Raw genomic sequence first — 23,881 nt, forward strand, 5'->3', positions numbered from 1 at the left:
ACTCAGGCCCTGAGCAGGAACATGTCCTAATGCTGCTGCACTCAAAGGTCAGTCTCAGAAACCAAACTCATGAAAACAGTTTAACACCCTCTCAAAACCACCTTACTCTCATCCAGATTTTCAAACGCCTCTCCGCAAACTCTGAGCAGAGACCTGATCCCCAGGCTCAACAGCTGGGGCACAGTCCTTGCATTCAGCTCTGCATTAATTTTATTGCAGTTTTTTCTAATTGCATTTTTTATATGTTTCAGTTTAATTTTTATTGCATTAATTTTCTTGCAAGCACATGAGCATGACTGTGTTCCTTTGGATGCAATGCCAAAATTCAGAATAAATAGTAAGAACGACACATACACACAACAACCAAGAAAACAGAAAAACCTGCTCGTCGCTTCGTGTGGCATATTTTTGGCTCACTGACTGGAGTTTGAGGAGAAGTTTTAATTTTCTTTGCTATCACAGACTTGTCTGATCATTGATGAAATATTTAGTCTTTCTATGCCTCAAGCCCTAATCTCTAGAAATTCAGGACTGCCCTAACTCTGCTGTGAGGGGTAAGAATAAATTTATTAAAATGTTTTCACATATTTAGTAATGAGGACCATGTAAGAATGGAGAAAAAGAATTATTTGGAGTACCTGATACAGGATTTTTTGATATTCAGATAAGGAAAGGGGATTTGGAGGTAAAGGCTGATGCCACTTGATTTTTTTCTCTCCTGTCAGCCTTTCACCAAATTATCCTCCAAATGTCAAAAGTTTTTTCCAGTGTTGGGTTTCCGATTGGTTCAGAATTTAATATTTTTCTTGCTCTATGTCACTTAACTGGCAATTCCAATAAGGAAAAAAAATTTTAAAAATCTATATTTTTATTATATAATTCCACGTGGTATTTTACAGCTGTGCTGAAACAAAACTGAGGCCCAAGTGGATGGACAATGTTATTCTGTTCCAACACCATTCTCTCCACAGGTGGAGCACCTAAGTAAGGTCCTGCTCTGCCCCAGTGCTCCCCTTCTGACAGTTCACTGGAAGGGAGAAAAACCATCTCAAACCAGGTCCGGCGTTGTGATGAGGGGGTTTAGAAATAAAAAAAAAAAAAAAAAAAAAATTGGAAAGAAATTCCCAGTTTCATCACCAAAATCCCTAATTCAAAGATTCTAACCCCCCCTCTGTAAGGGAAATTGTTCATATACTGTGGAGCTGTCAGTTATGGAGTAGATATATATATATATGTGCCACAGTATATATCTATATGGGCTAGGATTTGCATGGAGGATTAAGGGAGTTAGCAGTTACCCCTGTTAGACTTTAGCAACATTTCAAACCTAACTCTCACTGTCTCCTTCAGAAAACCTTTCCAAGACTGCCAGAAGCTATATTTAAAGCCTTTCCCCCCCCCCTTCCTTATATCTATTTAGATATCCTTTATCCCAAATGGTAAGCTTGGACTTGTTTCATTATTCTCTTCTGTGCAGTGCCTGTTGTTAATTTTAAGTAGGATCTGTTGTTAGAATTTGAAAAGCTTTTGAAGCCCAGGTAATTATTAGCCTCAGACTTCTGTAGTTTTGGACTTGCACACACTCTGCTGCCTTCCTTACCCTTTTCAACTCATTACAAATGTTTCCTAATTATTAAGCATATGTGACTTGTGAGAGGCGTCATACATTATTAATGGGCCAGTCTCTTAGAACTCAGTGGAAAAAATCAAAACTCCTTATGAAAAGTTGCTACTGTGAAAGTAGTAACTTTTCATATTTAATATCAATGAGGCTTTACTTTGTCAAAGGACCAAAGTAATATGATTGTATTAGAGGCTAATAGCATGACATTTTTCTTCTGTTAAGAGGCTTGCATTTTCAGTGCCATCTAAGGGAGAAAATTTTTTCTCCTCTATTTTGAGACTTGTCTTTGTTAAAAAATAGCTAAATTCACTTTCTGCCTAGCAGCAAGTTTTAGCAGCAAAGACCCAAATCCTGAAAAACAGTCTCATGATTTAAACAATGGCACTTAACTATGTGACTGCAATGGATGAAATTAAGAAATCTCTAGATTTGAGTAATCCTCCTTTTTCCAAGAGTAGCTGGGCAGCTTTGAGCTCCCAGAGTGTCACTCGTTGAGATGGGGTATTTAACACAACTTTTGCCATAATTAGAGAGACTCTTGGGTGAAAAACCTGGGCATTTTGGTCAATCTAGTGCAAGGTGGTTTACAGCTGACAGGTACTTGAAGATGGAGGGTACACAAGCTCCTCTTGGATTGATTTTTACCTTGTTAGTCTTTTAGGCTCGACACAAGTGGGAATACACCACTTTCAACACGTCCCTCCATATTACCCCTCCAGGTCAAAACAAAAGGAGATTGAGTTCACTTTTGTAGAGGGAAACAAGTTGCTGTGATCAGGGCATGGGGAAGAGGAATGGCTGCAATGCTGCCAATCCAATCAGGGCCCCTCAGAGCCACACAGAGCTCTCCACCAGACCTCCAAGGCGCTTGGGATGAGGGATGATAATTTCATTCGCCACGATCAGGCAAAAGAAAGGTATGATCAAGCACCAGACAAAGTGAGAGCCTAAATTAAATCTCAGGAAAAGATCTCACAAAAAAACAAACCCCCTCAGGCTAATGAAGTTGAATTAAAAACTGTTAAATCAGCTTACGAACAACTATTAGCACAAAGTGCTCATATAACACTTTCACTGGCCAAATATCAGATATATGAAAAGGGGGAATTCAGCCAACAGTATGTTCGCACATTTAGTAAGGGGAAATTGAATATTCTGCCTAACACCAGAAATTAAAAATCAAGCAGAGAGCCAATTTACTCATAGAGATATTAATAAAGTTCTCAGTGATTTTTATAAAGTACTGAATAGTTCTCGATTATATTATGGTGATAAAAAAAAGCTCATATTACACATTCTTTAAGAATTCTGTAATTTTTTTTCTAGGCTGTTTCAAATAGATTAAATTAAATAAGTGAAAGCAACAATCCCTCCTAGAGCTACTTTAAATGTGAATTCTGACTTAAAGGAGACTTGGATAGTTTTGATTACTATGATGCATTTACTGAACTATACAGCCTACATAGTCCCTTGAATGAACCTTTCAAGGGAAGATATCTAGATATATTTCTAAATAATAAATGCATCTGACTGAACTATAATACAAAAATTTTAAGTTCTGGGAAGTTGAGCTTCCTCAGGTCTTTGTTGTTTTTGAACAGAGTAATCACAATATTAATGCAAGACCTTTATCATACTACAATCCTTATTAGCTAAAATGTAAGTTATCACCTCTGCTCTTTGCCTGAAACAAGAAACAATCAGCATTAGACTAGATTTTAGGGGTTTTTTTTATCTCAGTGGCTGGAACTAATTGAATTCAAAGTTTCAAGTGCCAGCAGATTTGCCACAGGATCCACTAGTTGTGTTACAAAACATTTACTAACACTAAGTGATGCTTAAGGAGAAAAGAACTCAAATGGAGCTTTTCCAGTTGAAGTCTAAGACATGATATAATTAAGGGAGAACAGAAATAATCTTTCAGAGTTATTTTGAAGAGCCTCTCCCCAAAAAGATAAAACTTCATCCATTGCCAAAAACCATAAGAAAAATGTGACATAGGAACCTTTCTTTACAGGGCTGTAGGTGCCCTAATTTTCAGTAGTACCTAAACTATCATTTTTGGCCCCAAAATAGATTTGACACGAAGCCAAATGTTTGAGGTACAGTGTATGTCACATTTGACATGAAGTCCAACACTGGTTTCAGGAGCCCCCAACCTCCTCTCACTGCAGAAGCAGGTGAAAAAATATTAAATAAGGACATTTATATGGACTTATTCTCCTGTCACAAAATAACTATACCTGCAACATTGACCTTGAACCCACACAGACTAAACCTCTCTGCATTTGCTCACAATGGACTGCTAGAAAGTTAACTCAGAAAACTACCAATGAAAACAAAGGGATGCTGAAAAACTAGATTACAGTGGAGAATTATTACCTTTTTGCTCAATAATCTGTACATAGCTAAAGAGATTAATACAGAATTCTTCACTTTGAGCTGCTGCTTTTCATACCATGGGAGAGAAAGAACCTAAAATTTTCCCAAAACAGTTGCACTGGTGGATTAGATCACCAAATTGATGCCATGCTGACTGAGAAACTAGGAGAAGGAAAGGGAAGAGAAGGATACATGTTGCTTCCAGCATTTCACTGGAAACTGCCCTTCAATCACTTGATGAGCACTATATGGCTGTAGCTGCCCTGTAGTTTCCACACAGTGGAAGGCAGGAAGAAGCAACTTCCAGCAAGCACTAAAATGACTTCAGTGAAAAATAAGGAGTAGTCACTGTGACTAAAAATTCACCAGCAGCAACAAAGAGATGTGAAAGTAAGCATTTCACAAATGAAAAGTGAGAGGAAGGATGGCTTAAAGAAAATGGGCAAGAATAAAAATATATGTCATGAAGGCCTCTGGGAAGCTCCTGATTCAAAGATGTGTGGAGATGGGCAAGAAGTAAAGGACAGGAGACTGTGGATGTGCTTCGCTGGACTTTGCAAGAGAGGAGATGGCATGGGGGCAGAAAAAAATTTGTCTGGCTTGCCCAAGCAATGGTGAAGATAAAACAGATTTGAGAGATAAAATAGACTGAGGGAGACAAAGGAAAAAAAGAATATCACAGAATATACCGAGTTGAAAGGGACCCACAAAGATCATCAAGTCCAACTCTTAAGCGAATGTGAAGATGTCTGCCTTGGTGAGACCTTATTGTGGCTGAGGAGTGGAGAGATGAAGGTTCAGCCAGGAGAAAGAGAGGATAGGAGGACCAGAAACTCCATGAACAAGTGGAAACAAATAAGCACAAGTTGTAAACCAAGGAAAAAAATGAAACACCCACACACACACATAATCCTCCAGTGCACACACCCAGGATACCAACTTTGCAAGAAATAATGAGACAATTATTTCTTTAACCTGGGCAATGACCTTCCAATTACCTTTAAAAATGCTTATGGTTTGAATCAGGTGCTGGCTGGTGCTATGAATCACAATATGAGCTGGATATGTGATCCCAGAGCTGCAACTAAAGCCAGAGAGGTATCCCGCCAGGACAGGGACACGAATAGCTCTGGGAGACATGCTGGGCAGGAAACCCCGTCTGAACCTGTACCTGACAATTACAGGAATATTCTCCAGGGGACAGGAATGGGGAGGAAAAAAGGCAACTATTAATGGCACAAAAGCATAATGGCTATTGCTGGTGCTTTCAGCTCAGAGCAATTTCAAGGCACATAGTGATCTCGAAGCAGAGTCTATAAGGAAAAATCAGAAACAATTCCCCACTCCGGTCTAATGAACTAATACAAAAGAGTGAGCATCTCATTTTTAATGGACAAGTGTAGACTACAGCTCTGTCTGAGAATCCTAGGAGGAAAGCTTTGTAGAAAGTTCCAAAATTTTCTGAAGTAGAAAAAATGAAAAATGCTGAAAGTGAGTCAATATCTAGTAGGAAATCCCACATGTAAAATTGCATTAGTTCCAGCACATTTCTGCACAGAGGTAAGCGAACTCTTATGGAAACAGCAGAAGATTTACTTGAGGTACTTCGTTGAAAATAAACTTTTCCCTCCATAAAAAGGAGAGGTTCTGTGAGGTGGATACAGAAACGTACAGATGAATAGATAAGAACAAGAGGAGAGAGAATGCCTCTTTTTGTGACTTATTAAAAAAGTAGGCACAGAAGGGTTTTTTCCCATTTTCTTAAAGCTGTGTGACACCAGCATGAGTGTTGAATTTCTGGAACTTCCTTCAGCGGGAAGGAAATTAACTTGCTGCTTTGTCTTATTGGGAAAAATCAAGACACGGCAAAGTGCTTTCAATACTACCTGTCTCAAAGCAGAGAACTGAGGCACAAAGAGCAGGCAGCTAACAACACATGGTCTTTGAAGTGGGGGGAAAAATCACAGCAGCCATCCAGACTCCAAGGAGAGCCCCGGGATCTCTTCCTTGCTAGTTAAGGGGATGTAAGAGTTGCCCCCAGGCTACATTCACCTTTCCATCAGGCTAAGCCTGTTGGTTGCTTTTAAGTGTTTGAGCAATTGTGTCTTACACCATCTGATGAGAAAAGCTGGAGGTAGCAGATGGGAAAGCACATCCACAAGGAACACAGGCACCTCCCTGCCATTTCCAGGGCTGGGAGTGGGAAAGGGTCATGGCAGAGCACACAAGGTGGTGTACGTCCCATCAGTGTGGTTCAGGAGAGATGCATGGGAGCACAGACTCAGGGAATGAAAACAGCACATTTCTTTCACCCCCACTCCAGCTATCCTATAGGTGATGCAGAGTTCACATACAGCAACTTTACACGGTCCCAGGAGTTAACAAGGAGGCCTACAGCTCCTCTCTAAAACACCTTAAAGTCTAACCAGGGCAAAGATGGCAAAACAAAGGGGAAGACCTTCAGGGAGGAAAGCATGAGAAGGTTATTTATAATGAGAAAAAAGGCAAGATTGCTTGAAGATACAGCTTAATTACAAGGGAGAATTTGAAGGGAGAGAGACAGAAAATGCTTGAGAGAGAACAAGGAGACAATCATGGGAGCCACATAAAAGGATGTGCAGAGTTGAAGGAATAAGAATGGGAATAGATGATGTGAGTGCACATTAACCTCTCTCTTTTTTTTCCTCACAGAGACTCACTCCAAAGTTAAAAAATGCTCTTGGATATTTGCCACGCAGTTGGTGAATCCGAGAACACACCCCTGCAGGCCCATCATGGATCTAGATTGGCCCAATAAATCACTTGTCCCAAGACAATGCAATTAAGCCTAATTAGCCGATAGCTTTATTCCTAAACAGTCTCTTCCCAAGGGAGGTTTTAACTTTTGGTTTCTAAATTAGCTCAAGGAGCTAAATTGCTCTCATCTCCTTGGCAAAGCAACAGTTCGTTTCTCTACCTTAGCACAGGATACTTCCTGTGCTCGGGGGACACATGTTGCACTGCACAGGTAGTTTATCCCTATATTAGCCCACAGTTTGAGTCCACTAGGACCAGTGACAAACCCTTCTGGGAACAGCAGCATGTACACTTCCATCGGTCACCACTGACTTTCCCATCTGGTTGCATTCAGGAGTCTCTACATTGCTTCTCCAGATCCTCTCCCTGACCAGGATGAGGAGCTCTGTTCTACTAAAGCTTTCAGCATTGCTGAGATATTCAGAGGTGACAGACTCCAGAGTCAGTGAGAAATGGACCACCTTAGCCTGTTATCTCAGTAAAGTCTGAGCAGAAGACTCCTCTGAGTAAAGAAATTCTTGTCTGTGAGGGTGGGGAGGCCCTGGCACAGGTTGCCCAGAAAGGTTGTGGCTGCCCCATCCCTGGAAGTGTCCAAGGCCAGGTTGGATAGGGCTTGGAGCAACCTGGGATAGTGGAAGGTGTCCCTACCCGTGGCAGGGGGTTTGGAGTGAGATGAGCTTTAAGGTCCCTTTCAACCCAAACCATTCTGTAATTCCGTGATTCCTGGAAGCATTTTAAACAAGGGCAGCTTTAGTTCTCTCCAGTACAGTAGATATAAAACAGCCTTCCAAATCTTTTTACGACTGTCATTTGCTCCCAACTCACATTCCACCAAAGATACATTATTTGCAGCAGTTTCACAGAAGCTTCAGCTATTTATTTTGGGGATTATTTGACTCTAATTCAAAAGAGAGTAATGTGGTATCTCCTCAAAATCAAGAAAATCATTAGAGAAAAACTCAGCTGGAACTGCCAGCCCTGGAAGGTGTGGAGTAACCTCTTGCAAAACAGAGTTACTGGGCAGACAGGATCTGCACTAGAGCAGGATGGGGACCCAGAGCACCTGGGAAAAATGGGAAGGAGAAGGTCTATGAAGTAGCATATTTTTGTTTATCTCATTACAGGGTTAAAGTTCACATACCAAAAAGGCTGTGCAAGTCTCTATAAAGTAACAGGAAGCTGTTTATGCTCTGGCATTTTCATTGGCATCAAGACAACAAACAAGGAAATGATCTAAGAGAGAGGGTTGATATCTCACCTCTGTCTATGAAGAAATTGGCTGAAGGTGCCTTGTGTTTCTCAAAGCCAGTATGAAATAGCTACCTTTTTGCTTCTTGCTCTTTGAAACTTTTTTTTTTTAATCATAGAAAAAAGTGAAAGCCAACACATTCTTTGGACATCAACTGCTTCCTGCACATGCAGCATTTCTTCACATCACACAAACTTTTCATTTTTAAACTCTACCTGCTGCTAGAGTGGGCTAAAGCTAAGTTTGATAAATCCTTTCATTTTAAACACTAAACTGTGTACAGTTTTCATTTAATCCTCTGCCAAGGCTTATCTATTATTCTTCTGACTGCTTTACATACATTTATTTCCCTTTCATCTCTTTAAATTGTGCCTTACTTTTTCTTCCTTTACTGTCTCAGGGCTCTGTGAGTTTTCCCCCTCCCATCCCTTATGCCAGCTGACAGCAGAGCTGAACCCCCTGCACGTCTACAGCTGCAAATACTCTGCTGTGAACACTTGACTTCTCTTGCACCTTCTTCCCCAGCTGCTCACAAATATTCACGTTTCATTATAGTTAATTGCTCGGTAATTCTAATTATCCTTCTTTTTATAAATGGAGAAATAGAGGGAGAAAAAAATAAAATATTAAAAAATTAAAAAGGAAACTTTTCTGGAGCCCAAACAGCTAGACAAGCAAAATTTCAATATTAGTAGGTCACTTCAGTGCTCTCTGTGTCTTGGAAACTTCCCCTCTGCAACACTCATATGGAAACTTGGTGGCACAGGCTCAGCCTGCACTGACCCAACAGTTTCAGTAGTATTTCATAGCTCTGCTCTCTCCAGGTCATTTTTTTTTATTTGAAACCTTCCCATAAAGAAATCACTCTCACACAATTAGCCAGGAATATATTGCATTGTGATATATAGAGCAGGTATTAAAAAAGCTATTTGAGTATTAAAACAGACTTCAAAAGAGGTGAGATCATGAGAGAATGGGGATATATCGAACCCATATATGTCAGATTGATTCAGTTTTACTGCTCTAAGGAGAAAGATGGGGGGACTAGCAAAGGACTACCCAACATACTTGGGTGATGTTAATTGGGATGGTTACAACATGTCACTTTTAGACCCATGACCTTTGCAGTGAATTAGAGAACTATCCCCAGCTAAGCCAAGGTGTTTGCAGGACACAAGGATGGTATCTGCAAAGATGCAAAACAAGAAGGGGACACATAAGACTGTGTCGCCATCTGCCAGACATCAGATCTAAGGACAAAACCTTGCCCTTAGACATAAATTCTTTCCCAAGTTAGTGAATTACCAGCTTTATAACTCTTGTAGGAAGCTTGCATATCCATGAAGAAGAAGAGTGGGACTGGTTTGCCTTTTGTCTGCTGGGACATGCCATGCTATTACTGATTATTGCCAGGTTTGGGTTGTGGAGGTCTTGGCCACGACCTCAATGGTAGCCCCAAGGCAGAAATCAGTTTTGGGATGGCCTCAGGTGCTGATGGCTATTAAATACTTTAGTAACTCTTTCTTGAGTTGCATTTTAAAAGAAACAGCAAATAAGTGTTTTGTTATCAGGGGAGCAGGGTCTGGAGGGAGAAGCTGGAGAGGAAGCCAGTTTCTTAAACTGGGCATAGGATAGAAGAATACTCACAAAATTAAGGGAATTTAGATCAAAATACCTAAATTCCTTTGGTGATTGGCAGTAGTTGGGTTTGAGGGGTTTAAAATGAAAATTTTGGATCGAGCTGTTTAATTTTCAATAAGTACCTAAGGCCTGTTTGCCCCAGCCTCAGTCAGTAACAGGCAAACACCCTGGAACTGCCTCTCTGAATTACGGTCAGAACATACATTTTTCTATTAAGGCCCAATACATTATTTCCTTACAAAAATAACTACCTAGTCGATAGCTTGCAGAAAATATGAAGGATGAGACAACTTAAGGAAATCTATATAGGTGGGTAAAGTGACTTGCAGAATATTGGCTGTGAGTTAAAAACAATATTTCAGACATTTTAAATGACAAAAGGGTGTCAGCTGGATTGGAATTTAATTCCCTGCATTTGTGTGGGCTGAGATGCAAAGAAACAAGTGTTTGGTGCTTCTGTTTTTTGACTGAAGTTGTGTGGCCACTGGGTGTCATCCTTGATTCAGATGACAGCCAAAGACTTTGTAGCTCCAGCAGACAGGCTGCAACTTCCCAAGCAGTTAAATTCCACTCTATTTGATTGTACAACATACACAAAATTGCTCTGCATTTAAATCAGCTATAAAATTGAATACTTTGACATAGACAAATTCTCCTTTGTCTCAGTGCCTTATTTGGAGACCTAAAATGACTGGCTGATGCGGGAAAGAAAGAGAAGTAATGCAACCAGGGCATAGGAACTACAAACAAATTTGATGAGTGATTATCAAATCTCAGGAAATATGAAATAACTATGATTAAATAATGCAGAGGGACTACGCAGGAAGGTTGGAATTATATCCTTAATTGGGCCCCAGGCTGAAAAAGCCTATTTCATATAGGTAATTGTGTTTAAGATATTCAGTAGCCAGATTTGGTACACAAATTAATGACTATGTATGAAGGAGCCAGTTCAGAAAAAACTAATTTAAACTGTTACCTACAATACGAAGCCAGTGCCCTCACAGAAGTTTCAAAATTTCATCAAGGAGGAAAAAAGACTCAAAGTCCTTGATATTTTATTCATTTGCCCTATTGCTATTCTGTGATTTTTCACGTTTTTTTCAACTATTCATCGTCGTCCCAGTTCCCCAAAACCAGGATCAACGAGAACCACAGAACTAGGTGGGGCCATGGGAACAATGTGTGCACCCAACTAACAGGGAAGCATAAAACTTTCCAGAAGAAATATCCAGATATCCGGAATATTTTGCCAGCATTCACGTATAAGGATCAAATCAGCTCACAACAGGTCGTATGTCATCCTAATGAGTTTTCTGCTATGGGTGACTGAGAAAAACTTATCAGTGTTATTTTGTTATCTCCTGAGAGTCTAGACAGTCTGAAACGAGCACAGTGCAGCGAAGCTGCTTATTATAATATTATTTGTCTCTGAAACCTGATTTAGTTTGCCTTCTTCAAGCTAAAATAAAAGGAAGTGCAAGCAATTTCTCCAAGTATTACAGCCAGAAATGTTTACATTTGCCAGTGCATTGAAAGTATTAATCCTATTGTTCTTAATATAGATACATAGAATATAGTAATATACTGGTTTAAATAACAGGTATTTTTTTAATGCAGCTAACCTCATTTGATAGCTCAGCTTTCCATGGATTATACAGTCTTTGAGAACACAGATCTCCGTGTAATACTTCCTAGCTTTGCCAGTGGATATAATTTTAATGAAAACATGCCAGTACTAAAGAGTTATTAGGCACAGAGTCGAAATTGTCTTTGATTTTGTTCACCACCCAGAGACTTCGAGGATTTTTTAAAAATCCATTTTTAAAGGAAGATGTTAAATATTCTCTTTACATTAAACAGCCTCATAGACATGATTTAGGTTACTTGTTTTTAATATTATCAACACTCTCTTTTATGATTCTACTCAGTTTAAAACTGATAGCAGACTTCAAGAAGGAAAAGCACTTAAGATGTGAGCATGTGCATTACCAATTTCAAAATTTACTAAAATTAACATACAATAACCCATCTGAAGTAACAAAGTCCTATAAACAATTTGACTAAATTTGTACTATCCTTTTCACTGATACAATAAATCAGTAACAATGTTAGCCTAATGATTTTTTTTTTTTGCAATAGGAATTTTTTTCTGTTTCTATAAATATATACGCAGATGCACATGCCCATATTCTAAGACTAGCTATCTACACAATTTCACTTTCAGATCTCAATTCAAAGGGAAGACATTTTCCCCTTTCAACTTCACAGGACTTTTATTTGGGTGTAGAAAAATACTCACGTTGGTTTAACACTCTTGGAATGCTTTTCATGAATGTAGGCACCAGCGAGGCCTCCTGCTCCAGAATTTAAATACTGCAAAGAATAAATCAACATGTACATGTCGTGCTCATTATGTGTAAAATATCACCTTCCTTCCCTCACCCAGCTCTACAAAACAGACCAATTTTAACATTTCTAGAGGTTTCTAACTGGAGATCTTAGCGTTTGTCACAAAGTGCTGATGTAGATAAAAGCAGATATATTTTTTCAGGTTAGATTTTAAAATATCTTTCTTGGCTTAGGTACAATAATTGAAGTCTAACAGGCTAGAAAATTGAAGTACAGCTGAAACAATTCCATTTCATAATACATATAGCAAAGTCATCAAACAATCTCTCTGACTATATCTGTCGATTCTTAATCTCAACAGAAGTCAAAGGAATTAAAGATACCTTGTTCTGTGACAAAAATTATTTAAGTTTGGGCAAGAATAGTATTTTATCTAGGGACCACTTCATAAAACCCTGTAGCTGTGAGACCTTCTCAGTGTGGGAAATCAGAGAAGAGCCTCTGATCCTGCGACCACAGGGTAGAATGTGCTTCAGAGCAGATGTTTAACCACCACCAGCATCCACCTCACATTCACAAGACCTTGTAGGTCATTGCCACTGTTAGTTTTTGGAACCTCTCATAACAAAGCCACCACTAAAATCAGTGTCCATGTCCTCACTGTGGCTGGTTCAAAGGTTCAGCCAAGTCTTGATCAACAGTTCAGGTGTAGTTCTTATTCATCTGACCTGTTTGCTGACCCATGATATAAGTGACATTATGGAAAATAGCCTCCAGCAATGAATCTATTTTACCTTGTAGGAGCACCAGCAGGCAAAATCTACTCCCCAGTCATGCAAATGAAGCTCTACATTCCCAACACCATGAGCCAGGTCAAATCCAACAAGGCATCCCTGTAGGAAAGAGATGATTATTATGCTACTTGCTAAGATAATCATCACCATAAAGTTATTTTGAAAAAAAACACCTGTAGAGCTTTACTTGCTCTCTCCATGGCATGATATCTAGTGACTATTTGTAAAAAGTCAGGTAGGGATAGGACAAATAGAAATAGACTTAAACTAAAAAAGGAGAGACTTAGATTAGACATTAGAAATTCTTGGCTGGATTCTTGCCCCATTCCTGGAAGTGTCTAAGGACAGGTTGGACAGAGCTTGGAGCAATCTGGTCTAGTGGAAGGTGTCCCTGCCTATGGTAGAGAGGTTGGAAATAGATGATCTTCAAGGTCCCTTCAAACCCAAACCCTTCTATGATGAATCTATCAAGACCCATCTGCTTTGAGTTATTACTAGATATCGTTTAGATTCCTAAGATGCTGATCATGTAGCAAAGGAGAATCACTTGAAATAAGTATTTAGAACAAATGCATAAATACAACCTGTTTTATGGCACAACATGCAGAAACAAAGTAGTAAAGTACATGATGATGCCAGTTACTCATGAACAATTACATTCCACCATATACTTTTACTGAAGGTCTCACTGATATTTAAACTAGAAGGATTTTGCTCTTTGGAAATCCAAATGGGTGAGATAGCATCTTATGCACAACACTGATCTTTAAAGACATTTTTACTTGTCCCTCAGAAGAAGAATTCTGCCATTCCTCTGTGAAAAGTGGTGTATTTCCCATCACCACAATCTGCATAGGGAAAGAAAGGGAAAAAAGGAATCTAAGGACCAGAGACACCTAGACCAAAAAAGCAGGTTTTACACACGAAATAACCACTGGATGGCAGCATTTTTAAACTAAAAAGTTCTTCCAAGCTTTGCTATTTGTTTAGGTGTAGAGAAATAAAACTGCTTTTTTGTTCCTGGACTACGAATTAAATGCTATTTTGCATTTTGCTTTTAAAACACAAACAGCTTGCTTGCAAGCAGCAGGGTAGGAATAGGAGTGAGAGCACAGGCTTCAGAAAAATCAGCATCCAATAATAAAACAAAAGAGTTTTTTTTAAGAATCTCCTGCTGTTTCTTGCATGGAGAGAGCCTTAGCTAAATTATTTAAACAGTACTTTGGTATATTTAATCTTCTGTATAAACTAGATAACAATTTGAATGAAGTAGCATTTTAAGAAGGTGTGACATGTTAATTCTAATGGAGGTTTTGGTGCAGTTATCAGCTTAAGAAGTTGCTGCAAAGCAATGGGAAGAAAACTCACTGCTATAGCACTTGCATGATCTAAACATTGGAATAAGAGTCCCAATAAATAACTTCAGTGGCTTGACTTCATAGGGACACGCAGAACTGAGTTAAAACAGATCAACTGACACGGTGAAGCTAAGGTAGAGAGGCTGAAGTACATTGAATTCCCATGGGAATGCTCTCATTCAGGGATAAAATGGCTTCAGAGAAATAAGCTACAGCAAACTAAAGCCAATTGCCAGTGAAGCAGAAGGTTTTCACAGGGTTTTAAGGTATTAACTTCAAAACTTCAGCTGACTAGATTTAGACCTTTACAGGTGTCCCTGTGTACATACATTCCATACAAACTTTTGGAAGCAATTCTATGACAGATTCATTGGTGGAAACCAGGAATAACACAATAGGATGAGAGTCTTTCAGAATATGTATGCCTGGCAGTACAATAACAGAATCAAAACTAACAAAACAATGGAAGTTTCTCAAAAAAAAAAAAAAAAAAAAACACAAACAAACAAAACCCACAAACAAACAAAAACAAACAAACAAAAAACAAACAAACAAACTATAAGAAATTTGATTCTAGAAGCCATGTGCCAAAATCAGTTGTCTTTTCCCTGTCAGTAAGTCATAAAGTCCACAGAAAATATGTCCAAGCACAAGATGACAAAACAGGAGGTAAGACAAGATGCTTTAGGACAGTGGCAGTTTGAATGCCCTTGGAGTCATGGTAGTATAAAGATGCTCCATAGTCATATCTATCTCTGTAACCTTGATATGTTCATAATTCTTTGGGCACTGACACTGGCTGGAATAGATCAGCTTGAACCCACACCATGGGCTCGTAGCCCTCAAACAGGAGGACCACAGACATACCACCCATGGGTCATCCTCCTGAACTCCTCTAACTGTTTCCCAGTGCTTTGAAATCAGCTGGCAAATCCTACTGGTCACTTTCTAACTCAGTATTGAGGCACAGCCTGAAAATCTGGGTTCGGAGCTGGCAGGTTTCCTGCATCGTCTCAGAAACACCCACTCGCACCAGTTTGTTCGAGTCGTCATCTGCAAGATGGGTTGTGCTGGTTTGTTTTTCCCAGGGAGGTGTCTGGCACTTGAGTCACACAAACAGCAAATGTTTAGCCACACAGATCGCAGGGAAAAAGTAAAACAAACTGAAACAGCTCTCCCTGCACAAGCCACGCAGAACCAGGACTGCGTGGGAACAGCACTTCCCCAGACTGGGGGAAAAACAGAGCTCTCCATCTGCTCCGGGCGAGGGAGAGGACGTGTGCTCTCCCCTGCCTCTTCCGCTCCGTTCCAACATCTAAAAGTCATTTCTGCAAAGTGTCTGGGTAGCTGCTGATAACCAGCAGGTAACAACTCAGCATGGACAATGACATTTGGAGAGAGGGAGAGAAATGACAGCTTCACACCGGCAAAGCTGGGACATTTAGAAAGAGAGACAGGAAAAGAAATGAAGATGAAGGATCTTAAAGCCCTTCCTACTGGGAACTCAAGAGATTAAAATATTTTACATAACGGTACAGAGTCAGTGGAAAGTACAATATAACTTATGAAATTAAAATTGTATTTGAAAGGTAGAGTCTCCTAAAAGTCAGTCATTTCTTAACTTGCAGAAGAAGAAAACGACTCAGCCCCCTCCATCCTCTAAAGCAAGCTCAAAAGTATGAAACAAGGAAAACTGTTACATCCTCCTCAGCCTGCTGATGAGTCTCTTGCACAATATGTAGTAATTTTGATTTATCTGAGAGACCTTAGATGGAAAAATAGCCTGAGGTAATTTTTCAAGCTTAATTTAGTTCATTTAATATTTAATGACTTAATGAAGCTGTCTATGTGCAGAGCTTTCACTCTGGGAGGAATCTTAATGTACGTAGAGAACTTAGGAAATTGGCTTAAAAAATGTAAAAGGAAATCAGTAACTTAATTCATAAATGATTGACCTCAAGAATCCTAGGACATTTTCCAGACCTCCAGAGCTTGCAGCTCAAATCTCTCTCCAAGACCTGATAGGGCACAACACTGCGGGATTTTATTTCAGTTGTACATTAAAAGAATTATTAAGACCATCTGTGTAGGACTTTTCTCTCTAATATACTGTCTGACAAGTGATTTTTTTTTTCCTCTCTTTTTCTTGAATGACATTTTCACCTTGTATTTTTGCCTTCTGAGTCGTTTGCTTGTCAGCTCTCCCCAACCTATTTTCTGTTCGGGAGCACAGGGTCACTCACCACCCTTCACCACTGGGAAAGAGAACCTTGCATTTTTGCTCTAAACATGGCTTTTCAGTCTTATCTTCTTTCAAAATGTATTTTAAAAGGACTTCCAGTCTTTCTGTGCTAATATATATATAAGACAATACTGTTTTCATCGGATCCAGAAGCTCTTGAAGGACATATAGTCTTTAAGTCCAATTAAACTTATAGATACATAGATGCTAATTACTCTACTTTAGAAGTTGGCTTCGTTCTCCTCTAATCCAACAGCAGCTCCAAACATCAGCTCTGACCTGGGTAAAGGGGAGAGGAGCCAATTGTTTTTGAAGATCCCCCATCTGGGGCTTTTTGATAACCAGAAGTTCTGAGATTAAGAGAAGCAGCAGGGTGTAGGAATAGCTCTTACCAATATTAAGAAAGAAACTCTTCATGAATTGCTGATTCTGTGGCTATTCAAGTAAATATTTACCATATGCAGACGTTTAAGTGTGGTATAAGAGTCTGTTACATAGTGGGTTTGCATAAACATATAAACAATTACTTAACCCCAGGGCAGAATCCATAAGGACAATGACCTGAGCGTATCTGACAGGAGGGAATTAAAAACAGGGCTGGCTCACGTTTTCCAAGCTTTAAGGGTACTCAAACAGTTCTTCAGGTTGAATAAGTTTTGATTTTTCAATATACTAACGACATTTTAAGCATGTATCTACCCGGATATCCCAGTCCTACACACTCGAACCACAAAGAGACTGGTAATTAAATCTGTTAGGGTCCCCCCACTTTTGAAAAATCTTGGAGGAGGAGATTCAGGTCTACTTATAGCACCCCTAACAGGCATGCAGGTGGAAACAGGTCTTTGACATTTACCTGTGCCTGCTGGAATGAAGAACAGTTGACAGAAATTGTTCTCCTCTTCAGTAACATGATACAGTCTCTGTATAAAGTGTGCAGGGGTTTTGTGTGTATCCGTGTGGAAGCACATACCCCTGAGTTAATATTTTTATTTGCACTGCCTTATAGATATTTTAATCTCTCTCCACAAATTCCTGGTTATCTCCTCAGATATCATAAAAATCAAATCCATTTTTACTCTATGCAATAAACTATCAGTGACCACTCTTCCCCAGGACACAGGTTCTCAACCACTTCAGGGTAGTTTATAGCTTTCAGTGAAACCACATCACTTCCACTCATCCAAGCCCGCATCCCATAGTCCAGAGAGCATTTTTAGGGAGGTGATGAAATGATAGGCTATTCCCAGGTCGTTCATGTTTATAGAAGAGAAGAAAGATTTCTCTCTGTCAGACACCTTTCAGACACATCACGCAGCAGATTTCAGGGAAGCAGCACTGAAGGCACGTAGGTGTTGGTGGCTGAATGAAAGCTTTTCTGCCACCAGGAGTGTGAGAGAGCAGAGCAGTGGGTGGCATCATCCTGTTAATAACCTGTCTTCCCTTTCTGACATTTCAGCATAGTCTTGTGATTATTTGTGGTCAGCAAAGTGCTGGAAGACCCCCCCAAGAAAGCACCATAACAGTGTTGCTTTTAGAGCTAATACACAACACCATTTCCCCCCGCAGCTGACTCCCCCCATTCCTTTTTTTCCTTGGTTTTCTACATCCACTTCAGAAGTTGGTTTTGTTTTGTACTGTTTTTAGCACCAATTTTGTCGCCAGGTGCTGCTCTGTGAGAACATTCCCTTTTTATATCCCATGGGCCATGCACTAGCTCTCACACCTGCTCTGCTCTCCCAGGGGGGACCTTACCATCACTTTCCAGCAGCATAACTTATGCCCCGACCTCCAGAAAAATTTCCACTGCCAAACCTACAGCAGCAGAAGATGTATAGCCTGTTGTGAGCCAGGAACCTCTCCAGAGAGTTAAACCATCAAATATAAAGGGTTAGCTGGTTTGCCAAAAATCCAGGGATACTGAATAAGTTTACCCTTGAGTGATTTAATCTTGTGTGAGATAAGGTGCATTCAGTAAAAGGTTGCCACTATGGAAAGTCTGGTGACCTCCTGTTGATAACGTGACTTAATTAAAAACTATTTTTTCCTGGATTCCTAAGGCAATTGAGATGGTTAAAGAGTTTTACAGCTATGTCCACGGAGCCTGCAAGCTCCAAAGGCTGAATCCTCTCTAAAAAACAGTCATCTTGTGATGTTGATATGCTCCACATTGTGCCTGTCTCCTGAAAACTCATCAGCCCAGTCTGAGCAGTACTGGCTCCGTGGGGAACTCCCCTCCCTACCCACTGGGGGCAGAAACTGCCATAACATGGCAGTGGGAAAGGAGGAAAATCATGAAAGTCTGCCAAATAAAGCAGAAATCTAACACAAACTAACTTTTATAGAGAGATTACAGCTGTGGTTACCTCCTCCTCCTTCTACACTGAAACTCTTGATACGCTATCCTTCAAGAAAAGCCAAGTATAAGTTAATAGTCATAAATTATCTTTCCATATAGGTTAAGACTTACCTCAAGATTGCTCTAACTGCTGTTTCTTCATGCAGCACACAGCCCCCAAAGGATAAGGGCACAGAATGCTTTTACATTTTACCAGTCACACAAAATTCCATGTTTTGTTACCAAAAAATAGTAGAAATTAAAAATATATCACACAGAAAATTGATCTAAAAGTGGTGTTAAGAGGATGAATGTGGAGTAGTTCCTACCTTTTTTTGGCCAGCCTTTGTTATTCTGGGGATGTCAAACAACTGTCCTGTGTAGTACTGAACCCCACTGAACATAATGACAGCAATAGAGTCCCCTTCCTTCTCAATTACAGCAAGGATATCTTCAGTCCTCAAGGTCTCCTCCCCCTAAAACAAAGTTAAAGCACACATTTTACATCAACTCTGGCAGTAATGAAACTGTCAGTCCTTATTTCATAATCTATATTTTACCATGAGCCACGCTGCTTGCATAAGGAGATCAAAAGCAAATCCTTAGCATGGTAATGATGTACAAAGGTAGTGCTATGAAGTAGCCTATGAGCAAGTAACCTCAAAAAAAATCATTAGCAAATGAGTCTTGAAGGTGCCAGTTATAAAAAGTCTATTCAATTCATGCTCTAACATGCTTTATACTTTCTAATATTTCTGACAGTTTTAATTTGCAACAAAATATTCCTGGTGCAAACAGAATATCTAATGATTTTTAAGTGGCATCTGAAATTTGTGACACCCACAAGACTTGAAAGTTGTCTATCACTTTCACTCTGTACTTTTTTAATAAACTTGGTATCCCACAGGAAGCTATTATAAACCTGCCATATTTATGTTTCAAAAACAATGTCTCACATCATCAAAAGCACAAAAAATCCCCAAACCTATGGTCATTAAATATAGAAAAATTTCAACCAAAAGGAAAAAAAAAACCTCATTTTTGATTCTTTATAGGAAAGTTACTGCCCCATCCTCCTCCTGTCTTCCTAGCAAGGGATCTTGTAAAACATACCACCACCTAGGGATCAATTAGGCAGTGAAAACCTAGAATTAAATTAGACTTGTTACTGAAAAGAGCTTGGGCAAGATGGTTGAATTGCAAGGGACTGTTATTATCTCAACAATCTCTGCAAATCTATCAAGCATTCAGGAGTGGGCTCTGCAAATCTATCAAGCATTCAGGAGTGTTTACTCACAAGATGACTCAGATCTCAGAAGCAAAAGGTCACCCTCGGTTTATAGTTAGGTGACAAAGTTCTTAATGCCGCAGAAGTGAAGCGAGGCAGCCTTTCAAATTAATCTGAATTGCATATTACTCAGAGCAGACCTTTCACTGAGTCTGTGCTGATACAGACAGTGTTGCTCGTGTTATGGCAATCTCTTACCTTAGGACATTCAGAGGACAATGGGCTTTCTCAATGAGTTACTATATTTTGCAGGTGACTCAGTGTGCAGTCGGCTTTTGCAAACAGGAAAAATAGGGAAAATAACCTTTTTCTTGTTGTTGTTCCAGGAAAATTAACTATTGAATCAGCAATTATAAAACGGGGTTTAATGTCAAAAAATATACCCTGAAACAGATCACACGATTCATAAATTTTACCTAAAAAGTTTTAATACAAATTATAACTTCTGCAGGTAGACACTACAATATATGAGAATATATGCCCTACTTTCACATGAAATATGTTTCTGCCCTTAGTGACAGCAAGCAGAACTGACATATTCCTCACCAACCTGCCGTGGCTGCAGCAGGATCATGCTTTTCTCCACGTCCAGCCCGTGCAGTCGAAGCTGGGACTCAACAGCATACTGGAAGAGAATTCCATACAGACAACATTAAGACAAATACTTGCTATACAACTAAAAGAAAAAAAAAAAAGGACAAACACATCAGAACTTCAAACAGGAATTCAGATGCCTTGCCTTTCACTGAAAGTAATGCTTTGAAAGCATAATCCAACTTCATTGAAAAGTTTGCAGATTTCTTTTGGATTAAAAAAGACACAAATTTAATTCATAGAAGACTGCAAGGACTTTTGAATGAGAAGTCAAAGCCTAAATCCTACAGGATAAGTTCATGGAGCAGAATGAGGGTGGAGATGGGGCCTTGAGCAGCCTGATCTAGTGGGTGTCATCCCTGCCCATGGTTGGAGGGTTGGAACGAGGTGATCTTTAAGGTCTCTTTTGACCTAAACCATTCTGTGGTTCAATAATGTGATGGAGGATGTGCTTTACCTTTTTCTTTGCCAGAAAGCCAAGCCTGCATGGATAACAGCCAAGGAGAAGACAGAGCATCACCTCTGCAGAGCCCTGGGTACCTACTTTTCTTGGTCACACACACTCAATTCCAGGCAGTCACAATGCCCTGCTGCCACCACAAATGAGGTTTGGTCAGCACATACATATGGTCCTGTGCTATTCTCACCTCTTCTATTTGCTGCACAGCTGGCAGGAAATAAGAGTTTTAAACTCTCACAATATTTTGAAAATCCTATCTGCCAATTTTATCAATAACGATTCTGGTGATCAAATAACAATCATCAAATAACAGTATGAAGTAGTTTAAAATTTCACAACAGGAGCTGAAGCAGTGCCAGTTGCAGAGATTATTACTGAACTGCTGTAGAAATTTAGGAAGATGGAGTCCAAGCACACAAGTGTGCCTGGAACAAATGTGGGATTAATATAAACATTACTTAGAATATAAGCAATTTGAAGTTTATACATCTGTGCCACCATGTTTGCTACAAATAAACCCATTAGTAGCTAGAGCCATTTTTATCACACCTTAGAGATCAAATTTGTTATCAATTTCCACAAGTTGATGGCATTGATGATAAAGTAGCAGTGGGCCACAAACCCAAAGATTAATTTGCTGCAAGCTCTCATCCACGGGCTATTGTCTCCTATTTTATAGCAGACAAATGATGTTTGAACTAGTAATCTAAAGTGCTAAGAACAAACATTTCCATCTCTGTCTGGGGATATATAAGTGTTAATGTTGTGAGTTTGTATTGATTTGGTTTCATAAAGTAAAACAGCAACAAGAATTAATAAAACATTTACAACTTTAGTTGATTTAGGTCAGTAGTTTGCTCAATGTCTTTAAAAAGACTAATAAATCAATGCACCCATTCAATCTTTTCCTCTTGTAGCACTTTTTATTTGAACAAAAGGAATAAAGCTACGATCTGTAAAATATGCTGAGCTCAAAGGCTTCTGACAGATTTTTTTATTGTAATGTTACTTGGACAAGATGAGCTAATAAATATTCAAATCATACTACTGATATTCTTTGGAAAAATATGATTAATAATACAAATATGGTGAATTATTAATTTCTTACATGGTCAGAGGGAAAAGCTCTTGCTTCTAGAAGAATTTTATAGCGTCTTGGAGTAGGCTTAAAGAAAGATAGCTGTTAAGGAAGAAAAAAATTATGTTGAAATGTATCTAAGCAGAGATAAGAGAGATGCTCTCAGCATACAACTTAATAAAGACTGCTTTACTTTCATGTAGACTACAGAGAATCCCCCAGAAATTACAAATATTTCTTTGTCCATATAACATTTATCAAAGTAGGAAAGTGTTATAATACTGTATTTCATGTATCCATAGCAAAGGCCACAAAAATCCAGCAGTGAAAACTTGCACTCAACAGGAATCAACAGTAAAGCTTTGACTACAGCCAGGGAAGCTGGGATTTTATCCAGCTCCATCCAGGAAGCAAAAGCAGCAGCCGATAGCAAACGGTGAAAAAGAACTGGATTTTCATTCCTGCACTAAAATATCAATCACTGAATCATCCTTTACTCTGAAACAACTCTGACCAAAGGACTAAGCCTTCTGCAAAGACCTTTGCCTTCTCCAAAGCACCTTCAGCATGGTCTTTCCTTCTTAGTTCCTCATGTGAAGGCAAGCTGGGCTGGCCACCATGCCAAGAGGACTAGTAGGAGACTTACAAGTCCTTCAGCTCAAGTTTGGGTTACACAAAGCTCTGCATGGACTGTGTACTCAAGAAATTTCGGACAGGTCTGACTTCGCTGCATCTGATTCAGGGCAGAGTAGCTAAGTGAGTTGATTCGTACTTACCCCCATCCTGCCATCTTAACTTAACAAAAGTCAGAGACGTTTCACAGAGGAGTAGATTCAAGGGATAAACCTTTTTGTGTGAATCACTCAAAACAAAGCTTCACATCCACACTCAGCTGAACCAAATCTTTGGAAATACTAGAGAACCAGAGACAGGCCTTCTGTAGCCACAGAGGCACCTGAGCATAAATAAGACACACTTATGGCCACTGTGTAATACAAATCAAAATACTCTACCACAATTTAGGTATATATAAAACAGCTTAACTCTACTATCTTTTGTTTAACAGTTTGACTGAAATTACAGCTTTGCCTTGCTCACAGTTGAGCTCTCGTTTCCTGAACTTCGAAATTTGGTGTGAAATTGAAATCTGAAAAATTACTTGCAATGTTACTTAAATAATAAGGTCTCATTTGGTGACTGACATACAACACATGTGAGAACAGCTCAAACTTCCCATCCTAAGTCCTTGAAAATATTTCTCTGTCCAGCTTTTCTGCTTAGTATTGAGTGAGGCCAGGTCTTGCACATACATTATTCAAGATACAACTCCCAAGGCTTAAAAGAAGTTAGTCTGTCACCCAGGTCTATCTCTGTGAGGTTTCAGAAAGCACTTTGCTTACATACACAAAGAAAGGAGAAAAATACTTGTCAACACAACATCAAATATACATCATAAAGACATACCATCAGGAGGTGCAAGTTAACAGTCAGTCCATTCATTAAGGCTACTTCGTGTCTTTGGGCCCCTGAAATAATAAGAAGATAAAACATAAAAAATACTGCTTGGAGGTTTTCTTGAAAATTTCAGAAAAATCTAGTACAGGTGGTGAGAAAGCAAAAGTATGTGTTCAGTCGAAGTCTCTCTAAAGACTAGAAAGGAAATGAATGTTTGAGGTGTCATCAGA

The 23,881-nt window shown here is 39.3% G+C and overlaps 1 protein-coding gene across 7 annotated transcripts in view; it reads right to left on the bottom strand.

Moving 5' to 3' along the window:
- The window catches only part of KYNU (kynureninase), a 58,922-nt gene that overhangs the window by 11,839 nt on the left and 23,202 nt on the right, over positions 1–23,881 (bottom strand). For 6 of the 7 annotated variants that reach the window (XM_027656347.1, XM_027656348.1, XM_027656342.1 and 3 more), the window contains 6 exons: positions 23,661–23,722; positions 22,227–22,298; positions 20,615–20,689; positions 19,106–19,252; positions 12,839–12,937; positions 11,995–12,068 (listed from right to left, as the gene is read on the bottom strand). In XM_027656347.1, the coding sequence (XP_027512148.1) occupies positions 11,995–12,068; positions 12,839–12,937; positions 19,106–19,252; positions 20,615–20,689; positions 22,227–22,298; positions 23,661–23,722 (529 nt within the window). The remainder of the gene's footprint in view (positions 1–11,994; positions 12,069–12,838; positions 12,938–19,105; positions 19,253–20,614; positions 20,690–22,226; positions 22,299–23,660; positions 23,723–23,881) is intronic. The other variant, XM_027656344.1, reaches the window with a different exon arrangement.

Source organism: Corapipo altera, unplaced genomic scaffold, assembly GCF_003945725.1.
Source record: "Corapipo altera isolate COAL_440 unplaced genomic scaffold, ASM394572v1 68, whole genome shotgun sequence".
NCBI classification, from domain to species: Eukaryota; Metazoa; Chordata; class Aves; order Passeriformes; family Pipridae; genus Corapipo; species Corapipo altera.